Source organism: Ixodes scapularis, unplaced genomic scaffold (genome assembly GCF_016920785.2).
Source record: "Ixodes scapularis isolate PalLabHiFi unplaced genomic scaffold, ASM1692078v2 PGA_scaffold10__122_contigs__length_95168666, whole genome shotgun sequence".
Taxonomy (NCBI): Eukaryota; Metazoa; Arthropoda; class Arachnida; order Ixodida; family Ixodidae; genus Ixodes; species Ixodes scapularis.
The window spans coordinates 42300805-42321590 of record NW_024609836.1 but is presented as its reverse complement, the minus strand read 5'-3'; the positions used below and the strand labels follow the sequence as shown (position 1 = coordinate 42321590).

The window sequence follows — 20786 nt, the reverse complement described above, 5'->3', positions numbered from 1 at the left end:
GATAACAGAATTACGCTTCGAGGCAAGTCAAGGTTTCGGCGTGAAAACTGGTTTCAGAGAGACTAAAGCGAGATTGCCTCGGGCAGGCCATGCAGACTCCTTATCTACTATACTCGGTATCTCAAATATTCGGCCTAGAATGTTCCAGCATCGAGCACTTCGGAGACTGACTCGGCAAGGTCATGTTGGTCTCCTTGTCTATAACACTCGGGGTAAGAGTAAACACGAAGTTTCTAAAAAAAAATGGAGTAGAATCGATTGATAAACGTTATCTGAACGCCGGGCATTGAACTCCGGATGCCTGCGTCGGAGCCACGTATGTTCCCTTTTGTCGAAGCACGCGGCAATATATAAGCACTGAGGCCCTAAATACCCGTATTCTTAATTTATAGGTAAACTTTGGCAATAGGAAATATGTCAAAATTACATGTATTCCGAACATTTAATGATTAAGGAAGTTGGTGGGAGGTAAAATTCGACAAACATAGAATATGACCCTCCAAAATTGGTTAAAAATAAATCCCGGAAGCACGGTATCATAAACAAGATAAATAGGTTACCAACAGCAAATCCTGTTAACCTGTCTTTTGTCCCGATGTTGTTTTTTACACTTATGGTGTAATTAACATATACAAATATAGAAACTCCCCTTGACCTTCAATTTATGCAACCCTGATCGGTTCCTTGTAACAGCTCTCGTAATGAGGTCACCAACTTGTATTTCTGATAAGCCCCCCCCCCCCCCCCCCCCCCCCCCACCTTATAAACGGTGCTTTTATCCTGTGGGAAAAACGGGTTCCCCGCATCCCTATCTAGGCCTAGCTCAGGCAGGGCGTGGGACGTCGCCACGTGGGGGCGCGTCCCGGATGCGAGGGCGAAGCCGTATTCCCTGGTGGGCGGCTTTCCCTCGTCCTTCCTGGGTGATTTGCCTAAGGCACACCCCTCGGGATCATGACTTGGACGCGTCCGCCCCTCCGGGGAACCACCTACATCCGACCCACCCGTGGCGCGTCCATTCCCGCAGGCTATATAAGACGGCCCTAATCCAACGGGCGGGACTCTCGCTGGGGGAGGCTCTGCTCGACGGAGCCTTCATATCCTTATCTGATCCTCCCCCTCCGTGATACTGTCAATAGCGGCAGCGCGGACTCCGACTGGTGATCCTGTCAAAAGAGACAGCGCCGTCATCTCCAACATTGTTGGCCTTCGGGCAAGCGTCTGGCATCTAAGTCAAATAAACACGTCTTTATCCGGACCCAAGGAACCTTCTGTGTTTCTAAGTGGTATCCCCATAAAAGGAGAAACCTACATCTGGCGCCCCAACGTGCGGCCTGTCCGGCGACTGCAAACAAAGCAGCACTCTCGCAATGACAGCGAACCAGGTAAATTTCCGGCCAAGAACTTCGTGGACAGAGGGAGAGGCGAACGCCCAAAACCCGATGCCACTCAACGGCTTTGTGGCCACACCAGCCACGCACGGACACAATGAGCAAGTGTCCTTTCAGCCGAGCTTCCCTAATGGGTATGACTCACAGTGCCCGGAATGCAACCGCGGCACTCCTTCTCGGAGCGCGCCAGCCTTCATCGTTGAGCCAAGCCCACCCGCGACTCTCGAAGTCAACACGGGTCCGACGAGACAAGAGACAATGACGCAACAGCAGGCAAATGCAGCCTCTTACAGCTTCGATCTCTTAACCTCAGACTGGCCGTCAGCTTCTCCGCACGGAGATAACACTGATGCCGTCTACGAGCCGCAGCACAGCACAGCTGCTACAGGCGCAACCAACCACTTGGCGGGCCCACACAGAGGGAAGAACCCGCCAGCCGCACATGCGGAGAGCGATTCTCACCACAGAGAAAACATGCTAGGCGGATATCACCCCCTGCTAGAAAACGCAGCTCGGGTGATCGAAAGCCTGACGGGCGCACTGCAAACAGCAGTTAGGCCCCCGCCGCCGACACGGCCACCGGTCAGAATCCCTATCCCGACATACCAAGGGTAGGGAGACCGAGTGAGTGCGACAGACTTCCTCGAAAACCTGAAAAAGTACCAACAGGCCATGGGACTGTGGGACCACGAGATACTTGACCGCATCTTGCCAATCTCGTTGGTGGACCAAGCGGCGCGGTGGCTCCGACTAACCGGAAGCCAGCTGTCGTCGATCGAGCAGTTCCGCAAGGCATTTCGCCAGGAATTCCTCCCTGCAGACTACGAACGCAGGATGAGGCGAGAGCTCGAACAACGGACCCAACACCCAGACCAGTCACTGTTGGAGTTCGTTAGGGCGATGCAAGAGCTCTTTGAGCTAGCAAAACCCTCAGCGCCCAATGCAGAGCGGGTAGAGCGAGTCATTAGACAATCGTACCCGACTTTTGCGGCGTATCTCCGAGGCAGTCGCTTTCGCGACTTGAACGAACTGGCCTCGGAGGCTCGGGGGATTCAGGGAGACATTCTCGCCGCACGAGCGTATCGTCCCCCACCCCCAGCATCAGCGGCACTCGAGCCGCGCTGCGCGTGGAACGGTGACGCGGCGTCCCGAAACAGGAGACACGAAGCCGCCCACTACGCAGACGAGCGAAGTCGAAACACGTACGACATATCAGATCGTGCGCTCGACCCGTACTCCTACGAACGGCGGGCAGCAGAGACTGTGCCGCAGTTTAACAGGCGAGATCGTACCACAGAGTTTCCGACGCCACGGGAGGAAACGCGGCCAAAGCGTCCAAACACACAGGACGAAAGGCGCGGCGCAAATCAAAGCGCACGACAGGACTCAAGAAAAGTCCCTCAACAACGTTGCTTTCGCTGTAATAGCGCCAACCACCTGGTTCGACAATGCCGAGAACGGCAGAACCCCGGTCCCCAACAGTCGGGAAACGAGCAAAGCCGCCGATAATCAACCCGGCGGCTCAAAACGGCACGGAGCAAGAGACTCTTTTGCCTACAGCCTACAGAATAGGCTTTCCGACCGGCACGCTAGCGCCATTCATAGCCCTGACGATTGTCGGTCCGACGTTCAAGGCACTGCTGGACACAGGAGCCAGCGCCTCGCTTTTCGGCGACGAAGTGTTGACCCACCTCCAGCAAAACTCAGTGCACATGAGGGAGGGCAACACGGCCTTTCGACTCGCGTGCGGTACCGCCCATTCAAGCGGTACTGTGCGGTTGGTTGCGAGATAGCAGAATCGAGTAAGACGGCAACGCTTCGTTCATCTCCCCAGCCTTTCCGTTCCGATCATCCTGGGCAGAGATTTTCTCGCCAAAACAGGGATCGTGATCGACGTGAGTAGCGGTGGCTACCGAGAGGGCACATTCGCACCTCTGAAACCCTTCTGCGAACCCCCAACGCCAGAAAAAACACTGGTCAATGGGGCAGACAGCAGCTGCCAAAACAAGGCAACAGAATCACAAAAACCGGGTATCAACCCCTCAACAGGTAACCCGACGCGGTTGCAAACAAGCGCCGTAGCGTCGGAGGTCACCCACCCCCTGCTGACTGAGTCATGCTGCGGGTCAGGGCAAGAAAAAGCCCGTTTGTCGACATTATTGCGGCGATATATGACGCCATGTTCACAGAGCGTCCCGGCTGCACAAACGAAGTGCGACACCGGATCGACACGGGCGATGCGCTTCCTCGGAGGCAAAACGCACGACCCGTCAGTCTGGCTAAACGAAAAGCCATCGACGTCGCTTTGGACGAAATGATCGAGATCGGAGTTTTCCGGCGGTCAAACAGACCCTGGGGATTTCCCGTTGTGCTGGTCTCAAAAAAGGACGGCAGCTCACGGCTCTGCGTAGACTACCGCCGTCTAAATGACGTAACGCGGAAAGACGCATATCCCCTTCCGAGCATTGACTCGATCCTTTCCATCCTCGGCAGCGCACGGTATTTCACAACCCTGGACGCTAGCCGAGGGTACCTCCAAGTTCAAATGGAGGCAGGTGACAAGGCAAAAACAGCCTTTGTGTGTCACCGCGGGCTTTTCGAATTCACAAGAATGCCCTTTGGTCTGTGCGGAGCGCCAATGACGTTTAAACGCTTGATTGACCGAGTACTGGGAGAAGCCAAATGGAAACATGCAATGGCCTATCTCGACGACATTGTCGTGTACTCCAACACCTTCGAAGACCATCTACGAGATCTGAAGGATGTGTTCGACAGGCTAAAGGCTGCGGGTATCACTTTAAACCCAGAAAAGGCCCAAATAGTCGAAACCCGAATCAACTTGCTTGGGTTCATGCTCGATTGCGGGCGCATCATGCCGAACCCCGAGAAGCTAAAGGCTATCCGGGAGTTTCCGGCGCCGACGGATGTAAACTGGCTCCGTCGCTATCTGGGAATGGTAAATTTTTACCGCCAATTTATCCCAAACTGCGCATCACTTCAAGCGCCACTGACACGGCTACTGAGAAAGACCGTGAGATGGAGTTGGGGTCCCGAGCAGGAGGCGGCATTTCGCTGCACCTCTAAAGCGCTCGAGGACACAGCTGAACTAAAGCTGCCCGACTTGAACAAGCCTTTCGTAATCCAAACGGACGCGAGCAAACTGGGCTTGGGAGCGGTCCTGCTCCAAGAGCACGAGGGAGTGCTTGGTCCGGTAGCTTTTGCTAGCCGCTCGCTGACACCCGCTGAGGTGAACTACAGCAAATGTGAACAAGAGTGCTTGGCTATTGTATTTGGCCTGAAGCGCTTCGACATTTATGTCGACGGGACCATGTTCACGATCGAAACAGACCTCCAGAGCCTAATATGGCTGTCCAGACTTCGCGAACCCGCAGGACGGTTAGCGAGATGGGCCTTGCTACTGCAGAAATACGACTATGTCGTGCGGTACAGGAAAGGCAGCACACACGTGGTGGCGGACGCACTGTCGGGAGCCCCCGTAGACTGCGCAAATCTTTCCACGAGGACCCAGGCCGAGCCAATGGCAAACTCCAAGCCACGCGAAGCGGAAAATCAGTCCAAAATGAAGGCAACACCACAGACCTCCTCGGACGAAAACGTGAACCACATAGACGCAGTGAGCGCAGTGGGGATCGTGTTCAGCAAAGAAGAGCTACTGAAAGCTCAGCAGAATGATCCGTTTTGTCGAAAGGTGATCGACGGACTCTCGAGTAAGTCGGACGCTGTGGAGTCGGGCGGCGCGTCCGCCGGGCGTACGACTGCTGGTACTGCAGTAAACGCCGAGTGTCAGGATGTATCTGGTACTGGTGCTGACACGCTGGATCAATATCTGCGGAACGCCGACGGGGTCCTGCTGAAGTATATCCCATCTGAGAAGGACACAAATAATGTGTTCAAGGTGGTAGTGCCAAAAAGTCTGAGGTGCGCAGTAATGCGTTACTATCACGACTCGCACTTGGCCGGACATGCGAGCGGCTCCAAGACTTACACAAAGTTATGCCACATCGCAACCTGGCCGGGCATGAAAAGGGACGTATTCCGCTACGCCCGCACCTGCCACACTTGCCAAAGCTTCAAACCTCCGGGCCTAATGCAGCCGATCCACAGTCAAGAACCATCGTCTTTAGCAGCTTGCGACGTGGTCGGGCCTTTACCAAGGAGCCCCAGAGGACACCAGTATCTATTGGTTGTCACTGACCACTTCAGCAAATGGGTAGAACTTTTCCCACTACGAAAGCTGACGGCCCGAGCAATCACTGAAAAGCTCATGGAGGTGTTCACCCGATTCGGGTTCGCTGAAGCTCTTCTAACAGATAGAGCAAGCTACTTCGTCGGGAAGGTATTTGTGGACGCTTGCAAAGCGCTGGGCATCAAGCACAGAACAACCACACCCTACCACCCACAGGCGAACATCACGGAGCGATGTAACAGAAACATCAAACCCATGCTGGTAGCATTTGCCGAAAAGCACCGCGACTGGGATGCATACATTCCCGAGATCGGGTTCGCACTCCGATCCACTGTCAATCGTTCGACAGGCTTCACCCCCGCCTTCCTCACATTTGGGGGAGAATTGCCGAATGAAATGGACCGCGTCCTGGGGGCAAACGCTGGTGTGAGCGACGCACAGTCGAAACAGACTGAACATGCGCGCACGCTACAAACCCGGATGACAAAAGCTTTCTCGGAGGCCCGTCGCAATCTCGGGGTAGCACGAGCTAAACAAAAAGCTCAGTACGACCGCTCTCGCCGGGATCTCCGCTACAAAGTAGGCGATCTCGTGCTCAGACGAAACCATGTTCTGAGCGACGCCAGCAAAGGCTTTTCTGCTTCACTGGCACCAAAGTGGTTGGGCCCGTACCGAGTGCACGAAGTATTTTCACCACTCGTGTAGAAGCTGACTGAGAAGGACTCAAGAAAAGTCAGCGGGCCAGTGCATGTCTGCGATCTCAAACCCTACAATGAAAGGGAAGAAGAAGGGGACGAACAAACGCAGCCCCCGCAGCAATATGCACGCAAAACGCGAGACAACGCCGACGATGGACAACAGGCGTCTCGCTACAATCTGCGAACTCGGAAAAACTAATATCCGAAGTTTTCGTAGAGGCAGCCCCAGTAAGTGGCGAAATGTCACATTAAGGGAAGTGCAAAGTGCAATGCACCTGCTGCCTTCGCGAACGCGCCAGACACCATTGTTTTACTGGCAAGTGACCTAGATAAAAGGTCACCTCAGCGTTCGCTCCCGGATACACCCGTAGGGGAATCCCCCGAACTACGGCATCCGAGGGAAAGGGTAGCATAACGGCCATTGGTCAGTTATTGCCACCGATGCTCACGTGTCCAACACGTCATCGCAAAAGTGCGTTGCGAGCGTCGTCACAAGCGGTCGGAGACCAAGTGGTCATCAGTGTTGCCAGATTGGGCTATATATAGCCGAATTGGGCTACATTGTTTTCTAGTTGGCGTCAATATTTCGTGGTTGGCTATGTGGCTATTCTTGGGCTATTCCTAAAGGTGCGGCGAACTCTTGTCGCACCTCAGGTTCGACGTCGAACTTTGAGTTTCGACTAGTTAATTTTCGAACTTCTAATCAGTTAAAAAAAAATTGTTTCTCTTTTGGCTAGTCGAGAGGAGAGAGAGGAAGGAGAATGGCTTTAAACTTCTACAAACTTCGGGGTTTTCACAATGCGCAGAGAAGCAGTGCTAGCAGAGTTCAAGTGGCCTCCCCACAGTGCAGTGGAACAAATCAAACAAACAGATTGCACTATTACCACAGGCCCTGTAGCGCGTCGTCTACCCGGACGTAGACTGAACTCTCCAACGTAGCTTTGGTGCCCATTGTGAAAATTCTTAGGCATCGCCCACTTTAAGAAAAGAAACACAACCGAAAATAGCGTGAGCCGGGACGGGACGCTCATATTCTACACAAAGAAAAATAGACGGGTGGGTTATTGGTAAGAACCTTAGATATAGGGGGTTCTGGTTTGAAACTCAGAGTTCTGACTGTTCTGCTTCTGCATTCTGTTCTTTTACGGTATGATCATATCTCCCGGGCTTCACAATACAGCTGTCCATCTATGTTTTCTACTTCTGAAAACCTTCGAAAGATGGGTCATTGTTTCACAAATTTTCATCTTTCTGAAGCTTTTTTTTTTTTTATCAGGGGACGCAAAAAGTGGCGCATCTGAGCGTTGAAAAAGAGAACGTAACGTGTTGTTTCTCACGCGTATGAAAAATTGTCAATAAAAGGCTTAAAAACTGTTGTTTTTAGCCTTGGCTATTTTGGGCTATATTTATCTTATGGCTTTGGCTATATTTGGGCTATACCTCCCAGCTGTTTGGCGGTTTTTTGGTGGGACCATCTGGCAACACTGGTGGTCATTCGACCGCAGTACGTCCCCGCATCCACGAAGAAAACCCCAGCCAGTACGGGGCTTCGCGCCGTTCGGGAGCTGCTGTCTCCTGGCCTCGGCGGTTCAGCGGCGTCCATGGACCAGAGCTGCCCGTGAGTCGTCAGGCAGCCCCGCTACCCCAGCTGGCCGCGGGCCGAACCAGCGACCTGTCGTCTTCATGCGCCGCCGGGATCGATATCCGGCCACGGACTGCCCGCTTCTTCTTCAACGGGACCCGCGCGGTGGTCGGACAGCTCGCCAACCAGGGACCAGCCGTTCCCGTTCGTCTCGTGACAAGTACCAAGGGCCCCGCCAACCACCTTCTACCAAGAACCCTACACCATGGTGAGCGAGCTACGGCAACGCAGGGAACGTCACGAAGAACGTCGATTTATTTGTTACCCCATGCATGTGGGAGCCGGCACCGCCGCGTGGTTTTTGTTTTGTTTTCGAGAGTCGGTAGGTTAATTTTCATTTTTCTTAAACCTACCTCAGCCTTAAGGAGGGGGGAGTGTGAGAACCACGGGTTCCCCGCATCCCTATCTAGGCCTAGCTCAGGCAGGCCGTGGGACGTCGCCACGAAAGGGCGCCTCCCGGATGCCAGGGCGAAGCCGTATTCCCTGGTGGGCGGCTTTCCCTCGTCCTTCTCGGGTGATTTGCCTAAGGCAAATCACCCAAGGCACACCCCTCGGGATCATGACTTGGACGCGTCCGCCCCTCCGGGGAGCCACCTACATCCGACCCACCCCGGGCGCGTCCATTCCCGCAGGCTATATAAGACGGCCCTAATCCCACAGGGGGGACTCTCGCTGGGGGAGGCTCTGCTCGACGGTGCCTTCATATCCTTATCTGATCCTCCCCCTCCGTGATACTGTCAATAGCGGCAGCGCGGACTCCGACTGGTGATCCTGTCAAAAGAGACAGCGCCGTCATCTCCAACATTGTTGGCCTTCGGGCAAGCGTGTGGCATCTAAGTCAAATAAACACGTCTTTATCCGGACCCAAGGAACCTCCTGTGTTTCTAAGTGGTACCCCCATAAAAGGGGAAACCTACAATCCTTATAAAATTTTATACAATAGTTAAAAATAAATATGAAGGAATTAGAGGCAAAAGTTACTTTCCCTTATTTAAACATGCTAAAATTCAACGCATATCTATCTTCTATGTGAAGTGCATGTTGTTTAAGTGTAGAATATACTTCGTCTCATTCTACAATGCACTAAAGACAAAAGCTAGGGGCCGCCAGATCCAATCACGAGCCACTTAGAAATTGCGCTGCGATGCACGTATCGGTGTCCGCGTCTCGGATCACTGATGGGGATGGGCGGACAGTGGTTCGAATCGAATGGCACTAAGTGACTAATCAATTCTATATTGCAAAAAAAAAAAAAAACAGCCACGACATACAAGCTCCTTGCACTGTCGAAGCTATAAACATGATGCCGCACTTTTTCTTTCGGAGCATTATTCGTCCACCCTTAGTCAGTGTAAAGCATGTCATAGTTTAGCGTGGAACGTGAGTGGACCTGGCGGACCGTGCCTTGGGCTTTTAGTCCATCGTAGGATGAGACAAATTACATACGTATTTACTCGCATATTGGTCGATACGTCGTATAGGTCGACCCCCTAACTTCGGGACCCCCGAAAAAAAAAAAAAGTTGAAAAATATAATACCGGGATTCGCGTATTGGTCGACCCCCCAGTTTTGATGAGGCGATTTTTGAAAAACAGGTCGACCTATACGCGAGTAAATACGGTAGCTTGTCTTTATTTTTTTAAACTTATAAGTATGGTACCTGGAACGCGTCTCCGACTGGTGTGTTTACCGCCTCAAAAAAAGTGGTCCCTCGATTTCCGCATGATGACGTCATAGAAGTGTCATGCTGTCGCCGATCGCGATCCTGGCGGCGTCTCAACAGTTGTGGTGTGTTGTCAGACGCCTGTTCTGCTGCAGGTCGCTCTCCACCGTGACAGTTTACGGAAGTTAAAGCAGCCAGTAGTTGCGACGCCTGGGACTCCGTGACGACGGCGACACTCGCTTTCGCTCGTGCTTTTCGCCAGCATTTCTACGGCCAACCGCCAGGGTCGCGACAGGCAACAGCATGACACTCCGACTTCTGTGACGTCATTTGTTGCCACTTTGGGACCACTTTTGATGTATGGGCGAGATAGGACTCTAAACACACCAGTCGAAGACGCGTTCCAGGCACCATACTTATGAGGTACAGCAATATTTGAATAATATTCGGTCTAAGAATTTATCTACAGTCTATTAGTTGATTGAAACATTAACGAATATTATTATTTTGTCACATTCTCCTATAATGATTTAATGGTTATTCGGCAGTTATCACTGTTAAAGCTTGTTTACAAGATACACGTCATATCATATATTTGATTAAAAAAAACCTTTAAAGATTAATAAATTGAGCTGAACTGGGCTGAAATAATGCCAGTAATTTCCAAAGTGAAACTTGAAGGCTGCGACCTAATGAGGAGACATACCGATCTTATAAAATTCATGTGGATGTCATATTAAAGAATCATGAAACGATTTTTCAACTTCTTCCTTCTTATACTTCGTTTCAGCTTCCGTCCGAGCGCAGCCGAAGGCTGGGGGCCGGTTCGCCACTTCGAGAAGAGCATTCCTACGCACCACAAAGTAGTCCGCAAAAGTTTTTTTTTTTTTAATGACTATTTTGTGCGTAACCATTTTACAATATTCCAGATGTGTACTGGTGAGAATGATTTGCAACTAAAGCAATGAAATATCTGAAGTTTGTATTCATTAATATATGTAAATTCATGTGGCTTGGTGAAAACACGTACATCTGCTGGCAACACGGCGGCAGCGCTCGGTTTTTCTGTGTGATTTCGTTCCCGTAATGGCCGAATCATGTGCTTCGCTGCTTTCCTCACCGAGTCGCTTCAAAACGTCCTTTCACAAAGGCACGTTTGGGCGTCAGGCGCGAGAGGTGGTGATGAATGTCTATTTTCAAATTCGGCAGGAAACTCCGGCCGCGTCGTACCGTGAGGTTGTCAAACGAACATCCGTACTGACAGGCGTTGGACAGTCAACGATATTCTCGTGGAAGCAGCTCGCCCTGTCGACGCCAACAAAACCTGACGGTGCGTGTTCGCTGCCATCCCCGAAGCGACCCAAGAAGAGACCGTCTCCGGCAATTCCGGAAGCTCTGGACTCATTTCACCTTGACGGCTTAGAGGCATCATTCACGGCTACTTCCGCAAGAACGAGGGCCCTACTCTACTGAAAGTAAGACGCGTTCCTCATTGATTATTTCACGCGTTTGCTGCGTGCCATTCAGGTTCAGCGACCGTGTACTGTGCATACTAAAGTCGCAAGCATGCGAGCGAAGCCAAAGCAGCCAAAGTTCGAAATACGAGACAGCGCACCCTGGGTTTGCTCGGACGCGCGCTCGCGTAGTGCAAGCTATGTTCCAGACTGCATGCTCGTGCCCGTGGCAATCGCTCCGCTCGCACTTGTGCTCAAACGAAGCATAACAGTGTGGCCGAAAATGATAGGAATGTGTGCACTAAACCGGAAGAATTAAAAGATAAAAAATTTTGCAAGCAGGGTTTTTGCTAAGTTTGATGGAGGCAACGTTTCACTATCGGCTCAACGCTGAACCCCGTAAGGTTTGGTTTTGCCTCAATAGTGGTGCATAGCCAAAATGAGAAAAATATATGCTCTATATTTTTTTTTCAGTTGTCATAAATAATTAGGTTGCAGAAAGCAGAAAGTATGCCAGAGGTGATAGGATGCAAAAGTGTGAGAACTAATATCCATGACAGATTCCAATCACGAAAAGAAACAAACGGAACGCGTTTTTGCATCACGTTGCAGAAATGGAGCCATCAGGATACCAGAATCGCTGTTAAATAGGGCTCATTTTGCAGCAATTTATTTGCTATTGTGTCTGGTGGCACCATTTGTGAGATGTGGCACAAACAAAACATGTCTACCCTGTTGCTTTTTAAGGTCGGTGCACCTCATAAGTATTTCTTTTCTATCTTTTAGCTTTTGATACAGGTAACATCATGTCTTCAAGCTTTTGCATCCCATCATCACCCCAAGCAACATATTCTAGAATACTTCCAAGAAGAAGAAAATAGATGGTGCTATGGAGAATTTGGAATACTTCCAACTTTCTGTGATGCATAGCATTTTTTTACGTGCATAAACTACCTGGCCTCAAAGTTTTGTCTTTGAGGCCAGGTAGTAGACATGAAGACGTGTCTCATATCCAAATGTTTAGTAATTAGACCGACCTAACTTTTGTTGTCAAAACTGCACACCGTAACTTTTGTTTTTCTAATTCCTTACGCAGGTCTTGGAGGATGTTCACAGCGATGCTTCTTTCCCCAAGGTCAGCCGATCTACTCTGTGGAGAGCACTGCAGAATCTCGGCTTTCGATTCAAGAAGCGCGGTCGGAACTCCACCCTGCTGGAGCGAACAGACCTTATCCTGTGGCGTGCACAGTACCTGCGTGCAATCAAAGCATACAGGGCAGAAGGGCGGCCCATCTACTTCCTTGATGAAACGTGGGCAAATGCAGGGCACACTCGCTCCAAAGTGTGGACGGATACGACCGTGAAGGCGCCAAGAGACGCCTACAATAGAGGCCTCAGTCTTGGGCTCAAGAATCCATCTGGGAAGGGAGGCCGCGTCATCATCCTGCACGCTGGCAGCGAGGATGGCTTCGTGGAAGGCGCAGCTGAAGTGTTCCGGGCCAAGAAGGGCACCGGTGACTATCACCAGGAAATGGACGGCAAGCGATTTGAGAAGTGGCTCACAGAGAAGTTGTTGCCCAACATCAAGGCCCACAGCGTGATTGTCATGGACAACGCCTCTTATCACTCCGTCAAGCTCAATGCCTGTCCGAGCAGCAGCACACTGAAGAAGGATGTGCAAGGCTGGCTGACGCTGCACGGAGTTAGTTGGGACTCAACAATGCTGAAAGTAGAGCTTTTGAACCTCGTGAAAATGGAGAAAGTCAGAAGGCCGGAATTGGAGAAATGTCGCGTGGACGCAATAGCGGAGCAGCGTGGACACGTGGTTCTCCGTCTGCCACCTTACCATTGTGAGCTCAATCCGATTGAGCTAGTGTGGAGCCAAGTCAAGGGCTACATCGCAAGCCGGAACGTCACTTTCAAGCTTGCGGATGTGGAAGCGCTGACCCCAGTCGCTCTCCAGCAAGTGACTGCAGAAAACTGGTCAAGTTACGTGCATCACGCCATCGGAGTGGAGGAGCGAATGTGGGCAGATGACGGACTTGTGGACATCGCCAGCGACAGGCTCGTCATCGAAACCGATGAAGACTCTACCACAGACAGCTCGGATGACGAAGACATGGGTTGTGACACACTGGAGTGGTGAGTCGCCACACGTGCCCACACAGCCCGGGCCATGCTCGTCAGACTAGGAACGCCATGCTGCACTCGTCCTACTGGCAGGCAGCCTCCTTCTCCGACTGGTTGCGGACAGGTAAGAAAAAAGAGCGCACATTTTCACTCTCCCTCTTATAATAGTGGACCAGTCTCTTAACTTGAAGCGCTTTGTTCCTTTACCATGCAGGTTGTCTGTTCAACTCGTGTTTCCCTGGAACAACAAGATTGTTCGGGATCGCCGTGCCACGCTCGTCCGACTGACAAGCAGCCTCCTTCTCTGACTGGTTGCGGACAGGTAAGAGAAAAACAGTGCACATTTTCACTCTCCCTCTTATAATAGTGGACCAGTCTCTTAACTTGATGCGCTTTGTTCCTTTACCATGCAGGTTGTCGGTTCGGCTCGTGTTTCCCTGGAACAACAAGATTGTTCGGGATCGCCGTGCCACGCTCGTCCCACTGACAAGTAGCCTTTTTCTCTGACTGGTTGCGGACAGGTAAGAGAAAAACAGCGCACATTTTCACTCTCCCTCTTATAATAGTGGACCAGTCTCTTAACTTGATGCGCTTTGTTCCTTTACCATGCAGGTTGTCTGTTCGACTCGTGTTTCCCTGGAACAACAAGATTGTTCGGGATCGCCGTGCCACGCTCGTCCGACTGACAAGTAGCCTTTTTCTCCGACTGGTTACGGACAGGTAAGAGAAAAACAGCGCACATTTTCACTCTCCCTCTTATAATAGTGGACCAGTCTCTTAACTTGATGCGCTTTGTTCCTTTACCATGCAGGTTGTCTGTTCGACTCGTGTTTCCCTGGAACAACAAGATTGTTCGGGATTGCCGTGCCACGCTCGTCCGACTGACAAGTAGCCTTTTTCTTTGACTGGTTGCGGACAGGTAAGAGAAAAACAGCGCACATTTTCACTGTCCCTCTTATAATAGTGGACCAGTCTCTTAACTTGAAGTGCTTTGTTCCTTTACCATGCAGGTTGTCTGTTCGCCTCGTGTTTCCCTGGAACAACAAGATTGTTCGGGATTGCCGTGCCACGCTCGTCCGACTGACAAGTAGCCTTTTTCTTTGACTGGTTGCGGACAGGTAAGAGAAAAACAGCGCACATTTTCACTCTCCCTCTTATAATAGTGGACCAGTCTCTTAACTTGAAGCGCTTTGTTCCTTTACCATGCAGGTTGTCTGTTCGACTCGTGTTTCCCTGGAACAACAAGATTGTTCGGGATCGCCGTGCCACGCTCGTCCGACTGACAAGCAGCCTCCTTCTCTGACTGGTTGCGGACAGGTAAGAGAAAAACAGTGCACATTTTCACTCTCCCTCTTATAATAGTGGACCAGTCTCTTAACTTGATGCGCTTTGTTCCTTTACCATGCAGGTTGTCGGTTCGGCTCGTGTTTCCCTGGAACAACAAGATTGTTCGGGATCGCCGTGCCACGCTCGTCCGACTGACAAGCAGCCTCCTTCTCTGACTGGTTGCGGACAGGTAAGAGAAAAACAGTGCACATTTTCACTCTCCCTCTTATAATAGTGGACCAGTCTCTTAACTTGAAGCGCTTTGTTCCTTTACCATGCAGGTTGTCTGTTCGACTCGTGTTTCCCTGGAACAACAAGATTGTTCGGGATCGCCGTGCCACGCTCGTCCGACTGACAAGCAGCCTCCTTCTCTGACTGGTTGCGGACAGGTAAGAGAAAAACAGTGCACATTTTCACTCTCCCTCTTATAATAGTGGACCAGTCTCTTAACTTGATGCGCTTTGTTCCTTTACCATGCAGGTTGTCGGTTCGGCTCGTGTTTCCCTGGAACAACAAGATTGTTCGGGATCGCCGTGCCACGCTCGTCCGACTGACAAGTAGCCTTTTTCTCCGACTGGTTGCGGACAGGTAAGAAAAAAGAGCGCACATTTTCACTCTCCCTCTTATAATAGTGGACCAGTCTCTTAACTTGAAGCGCTTTGTTCCTTTACCATGCAGGTTGTCTGTTCGACTCGTGTTTCCCTGGAACAACAAGATTGTTCGGGATCGCCGTGCCACGCTCGTCCGACTGACAAGTAGCCTTTTTCTCCGACTGGTTGCGGACAGGTAAGAGAAAAACAGCGCACATTTTCACTCTCCCTCTTATAATAGTGGACCAGTCTCTTAACTTGATGCGCTTTGTTCCTTTACCATGCAGGTTGTCTGTTCGACTCGTGTTTCCCTGGAACAACAAGATTGTTCGGGATTGCCGTGCCACGCTCGTCCGACTGACAAGCAGCCTTTTTCTTTGACTGGTTGCGGACAGGTAAGAGAAAAACAGCGCACATTTTCACTCTCCCTCTTATAATAGTGGACCAGTCTCTTAACTTGAAGCGCTTTGTTCCTTTACCATGCAGGTTGTCTGTTCGACTCGTGTTTCCCTGGAACAACAAGATTGTTCGGGATTGCCGTGCCACGCTCGTCCGACTGACAAGCAGCCTTTTTCTTTGACTGGTTGCGGACAGGTAAGAGAAAAACAGCGCACATTTTCACTCTCCCTCTTATAATAGTGGACCAGTCTCTTAACTTGATGCGCTTTGTTCCTTTACCATGCAGGTTGTCTGTTCGACTCGTGTTTCCCTGGAACAACAAGATTGTTCGGGATCGCCGTGCCACGCTCGTCCGACTGACAAGTAGCCTTTTTCTCCGACTGGTTGCGGACAGGTAAGAGAAAAACAGCGCACATTTTCACTCTCCCTCTTATAATAGTGGACCAGTCTCTTAACTTGATGCGCTTTATTCCTTTACCATGCAGGTTGTCTGTTCGACTCGTGTTTCCCTGGAACAACAAGATTGTTCGGGATTGCCGTGCCACGCTCGTCCGACTGACAAGTAGCCTTTTTCTTTGACTGGTTGCGGACAGGTAAGAGAAAAACAGCGCACATTTTCACTATCCCTCTTATAATAGTGGACCAGTCCCTTAACTTGAAGTGCTTTGTTCCTTTACCATGCAGGTTGTCTGTTCGACTCGTGTTTCCCTGGAACAACAAGATTGTTCAGCATTGCCGTGCCACGCTCGTCCGACTGACAAGTAGCCTTTTTCTTTGACTGGTTGCGGACAGGTAAGAGAAAAACAGCGCACATTTTCACTGTCCCTCTTATAATAGTGGACCAGTCTCTTAACTTGAAGTGCTTTGTTCCTTTACCATGCAGGTTGTCTGTTCGACTCGTGTTTCCCTGGAACAACAAGATTGTTCGGGATTGCCGTGCCACGCTCGTCCGACTGACAAGCAGCCTTTTTCTTTGACTGGTTGCGGACAGGTAAGAGAAAAACAGCGCACATTTTCACTCTCCCTCTTATAATAGTGGACCAGTCTCTTAACTTGAAGTGCTTTGTTCCTTTACCATGCAGGTTGTCTGTTCGACTCGTGTTTCCCTGGAACAACAAGATTGTTCAGCATTGCCGTGCCACGCTCGTCCGACTGACAAGTAGCCTTTTTCTTTGACTGGTTGCGGACAGGTAAGAGAAAAACAGCGCACATTTTCACTGTCCCTCTTATAATAGTGGACCAGTCTCTTAACTTGAAGTGCTTTGTTCCTTTACCATGCAGGTTGTCTGTTCGACTCGTGTTTCCCTGGAACAACAAGATTGTTCGGGATTGCCGTGCCACGCTCGTCCGACTGACAAGCAGCCTTTTTCTTTGACTGGTTGCGGACAGGTAAGAGAAAAACAGCGCACATTTTCACTCTCCCTCTTATAATAGTGGACCAGTCTCTTAACTTGAAGTGCTTTGTTCCTTTACCATGCAGGTTGTCTGTTCGACTCGTGTTTCCCTGGAACAACAAGATTGTTCGGGATTGCCGTGCCACGCTCGTCCGACTGACAAGCAGCCTTTTTCTTTGACTGGTTCCGGACAGGTAAGAGAAAAACAGCGCACATTTTCACTGTCCCTCTTATAATAGTGGACCAGTCCCTTAACTTGAAGCGCTTTGTTCCTTTACCATGCAGGTTGTCTGTTCGACTCGTGTTTCCCTGGAACAACAAGATTGTTCGGGATTGCCGTGCCACGCTCGTCCGACTGACAAGCAGCCTTTTTCTTTGACTGGTTGCGGACAGGTAAGAGAAAAACAGCGCACATTTTCACTGTCCCTCTTATAATAGTGGACCAGTCTCTTAACTTGAAGCGCTTTGTTCCTTTACCATGCAGGTTGTCTGTTCGACTCGTGTTTCCCTGGAACAACAAGATTGTTCGGGATTGCCGTGCCACGCTCGTCCGACTGACAAGTAGCCTTTTTCTTTGACTGGTTGCGGACAGGTAAGAGAAAAACAGCGCACATTTTCACTGTCCCTCTTATAATAGTGGACCAGTCTCTTAACTTGAAGCGCTTTGTTCCTTTACCATGCAGGTTGTCTGTTCGACTCGTGTTTCCCTGGAACAACAAGATTGTTCAGGCTTGCCGTGCCACGCTCGTCCGACTGACAAGTAGCCTTTTTCTTTGACTGGTTGCGGACAGGTAAGAGAAAAACAGCGCACATTTTCACTGTCCCTCTTATAATAGTGGACCAGTCTCTTAACTTGAAGTGCTTTGTTCCTTTACCATGCAGGTTGTCTGTTCGACTCGTGTTTCCCTGGAACAACAAGATTGTTCGGGATTGCCGTGCCACGCTCGTCCGACTGACAAGTAGCCTTTTTCTTTGACTGGTTGCGGACAGGTAAGAGAAAAACAGCGCACATTTTCACTGTCCCTCTTATAATAGTGGACCAGTCTCTTAACTTGAAGTGCTTTGTTCCTTTACCATGCAGGTTGTCTGTTCGACTCGTGTTTCCCTGGAACAACAAGATTCTTCGGGATTGCCGTGCCACGCTCGTCCGACTGACAAGTAGCCTTTTTCTTTGACTGGTTGCGGACAGGTAAGAGAAAAACAGCGCACATTTTCACTGTCCCTCTTATAATAGTGGACCAGTCTCTTAACTTGAAGTGCTTTCTTCCTTTACCATGCAGGTTGTCTGTTCGACTCGTGTTTCCCTGGAACAACAAGATTGTTCGGGACTGCCGTGCCACGCTCGTCCGACTGACAAGCAGCCTTTTTCTTTGACTGGTTGCGGACAGGTAAGAGAAAAACAGCGCACATTTTCACTCTCCCTCTTATAATAGTGGACCAGTCTCTTAACTTGATGCGCTTTGTTCCTTTACCATGCAGGTTGTCTGTTCGACTCGTGTTTCCCTGGAACAACAAGATTGTTCAGGATTGCCGTGCCACGCTCGTCCGACTGACAAGTAGCCTTTTCCTCCGACTGGTTGCGGACAGGTAAGAGAAAAACAGCGCACATTTTCACTGTCCCTCTTATAATAGTGGACCAGTCTCTTAACTTGAAGCGCTTTGTTCCTTTACCATGCAGGTTGTCTGTTCGACTCGTGTTTCCCTGGAACAACAAGATTGTTCGGGATTGCCGTGCCACGCTCGTCCGACTGACAAGCAGCGTTTTTCTTTGACTGGTTGCGGACAGGTAAGAGAAAAACAGCGCACATTTTCACTCGCCCTCTTATAATAGTGGACCAGTCTCTTAACTTGAAGCGCTTTGTTCCTTTACCATGCAGGTTGTCTGTTCGACTCGTGTTTCCCTGGAACAACAAGATTGTTCAGGATTGCCGTGCCACGCTCGTCCGACTGACAAGTAGCCTTTTTCTTTGACTGGTTGCGGACAGGTAAGAGAAAAACAGCGCACATTTTCACTGTCCCTCTTATAATAGTGGACCAGTCTCTTAACTTGAAGTGCTTTGTTCCTTTACCATGCAGGTTTTCTGTTCGACTCGTGTTTCCCTGGAACAACAAGATTGTTCGGGATTGCCGTGCCACGCTCGTCCGACTGACAAGTAGCCTTTTTCTTTGACTGGTTGCGGACAGGTAAGAGAAAAACAGCGCACATTTTCACTCTCCCTCTTATAATAGTGGACCAGTCTCTTAACTTGAAGCGCTTTGTTCCTTTACCATGCAGGTTGTCTGTTCGACTCGTGTTTCCCTGGAACAACAAGATTGTTCGGGATTGCCGTGCCACGCTCGTCCGACTGACAAGCAGCCTTTTTCTTTGACTGGTTGCGGACAGGTAAGAGAAAAACAGCGCACATTTTCACTCTCCCTCTTATAATAGTGGACCAGTCTCTTAACTTGATGCGCTTTGTTCCTTTACCATGCAGGTTGTCTGTTCGACTCGTGTTTCCCTGGAACAACAAGATTGTTCGGGATTGCCGTGCCACGCTCGTCCGACTGACAAGTAGCCTTTTTCATTGACTGGTTGCGGACAGGTAAGAGAAAAACAGCGCACATTTTCACTGTCCCTCTTATAATAGTGGACCAGTCTCTTAACTTGAAGTGCTTTGTTCCTTTACCATGCAGGTTGTCTGTTCGACTCGTGTTTCCCTGGAACAACAAGATTGTTCGGGATTGCCGTGCCACGCTCGTCCGACTGACAAGTAGCCTTTTTCTTTGACTGTTTGCGGACAGGTAAGAGAAAAACAGCGCACATTTTCACTGTCCCTCTTATAATAGTGGACCAGTCTCTTAACTTCAAGCGCTTTGTTCCTTTACCATGCAGGTTGTCTGTTCGACTCGTGTTTCCCTGGAACAACAAGATTGTTCGGGATTGCCGTGCCACGCTCGTCCGACTGACAAGTAGCCTTTTTCTTTGACTGGTTGCGGACAGGTAAGAGAAAAACAGCGCACATTTTCACTGTCCCTCTTATAATAGTGGACCAGTCTCTTAACTTGAAGCGCTTTGTTCCTTTACCATGCAGGTTGTCTGTTCGACTCGTGTTTCCCTGGAACAACAAGATTGTTCGGGATTGCCGTGCCACGCTCGTCCGACTGACAAGCAGCCTTTTTCTTTGACTGGTTGCGGACAGGTAAGAGAAAAACAGCGCACATTTTCACTCTCCCTCTTATAATAGTGGACCAGTCTCTTAACTTGAAGCGCTTTGTTCCTTTACCATGCAGGTTGTCTGTTCGACTCGTGTTTCCCTGGAACAACAAGATTGTTCAGGATTGCAGTGCCAAGCTCGTCCGACTGACAAGCAGCCTCCTTCTCTGACTGGTTGCGGACAGGTAAGAGAAAAACAGCGCACATTTTCACTCTCCCTCTTATAATAGTGGACCAGTCTCTTAACTTGATGCGCTTTGTTCCTTTACCATGCAGGTTGTCTGTTCGACTCGTGTTTCCCTGGAACAACAAGATTGTTCGGGATTGCCGTGCCACGCTCGTCCGACTGACAAGTAGCCTTTTTCTTTGACTGGTTGCGGACAGGTAAGAGAAACACAGCGCACATTTTCACTCTCCCTCTTATAATAGTGGACCAGTCTCTTAACTTGAAGCGCTTTGTTCCTTTACCATGCAGGTTGTCTGTTCGACTCGTGTTTCCCTGGAACAACAAGATTGTTCGGGATTGCCGTGCCACGCTCGTCCGACTGACAAGCAGCCTCCTTCTTTGACTGGTTGCGGACAGGTAAGAGAAAAACGGCGCACATTTTCACTCTCCCTCTTATAATAGTGGACCAGTCTCTTAACTTGAAGCGCTTTGTTCCTTTACCATGCAGGTTGTCTGTTCGACTCGTGTTTCCCTGG

The 20786-nt window shown here is 50.2% G+C and overlaps 1 protein-coding gene across 1 annotated transcript; it reads left to right on the top strand.

Annotated features, from left to right (window-relative positions):
• The first annotated feature begins 11757 nt into the window (after positions 1–11757).
• Positions 11758–13198, top strand: LOC115328335. Its single transcript, XM_042288542.1, has 2 exons — positions 11758–11799; positions 12149–13198. The coding sequence occupies exons 1-2, from the start codon at positions 11758–11760 to the stop codon at positions 13196–13198; spliced, it is 1092 nt and encodes a 363-aa protein (XP_042144476.1).
• Positions 13199–20786: the final 7588 nt, after the last annotated feature.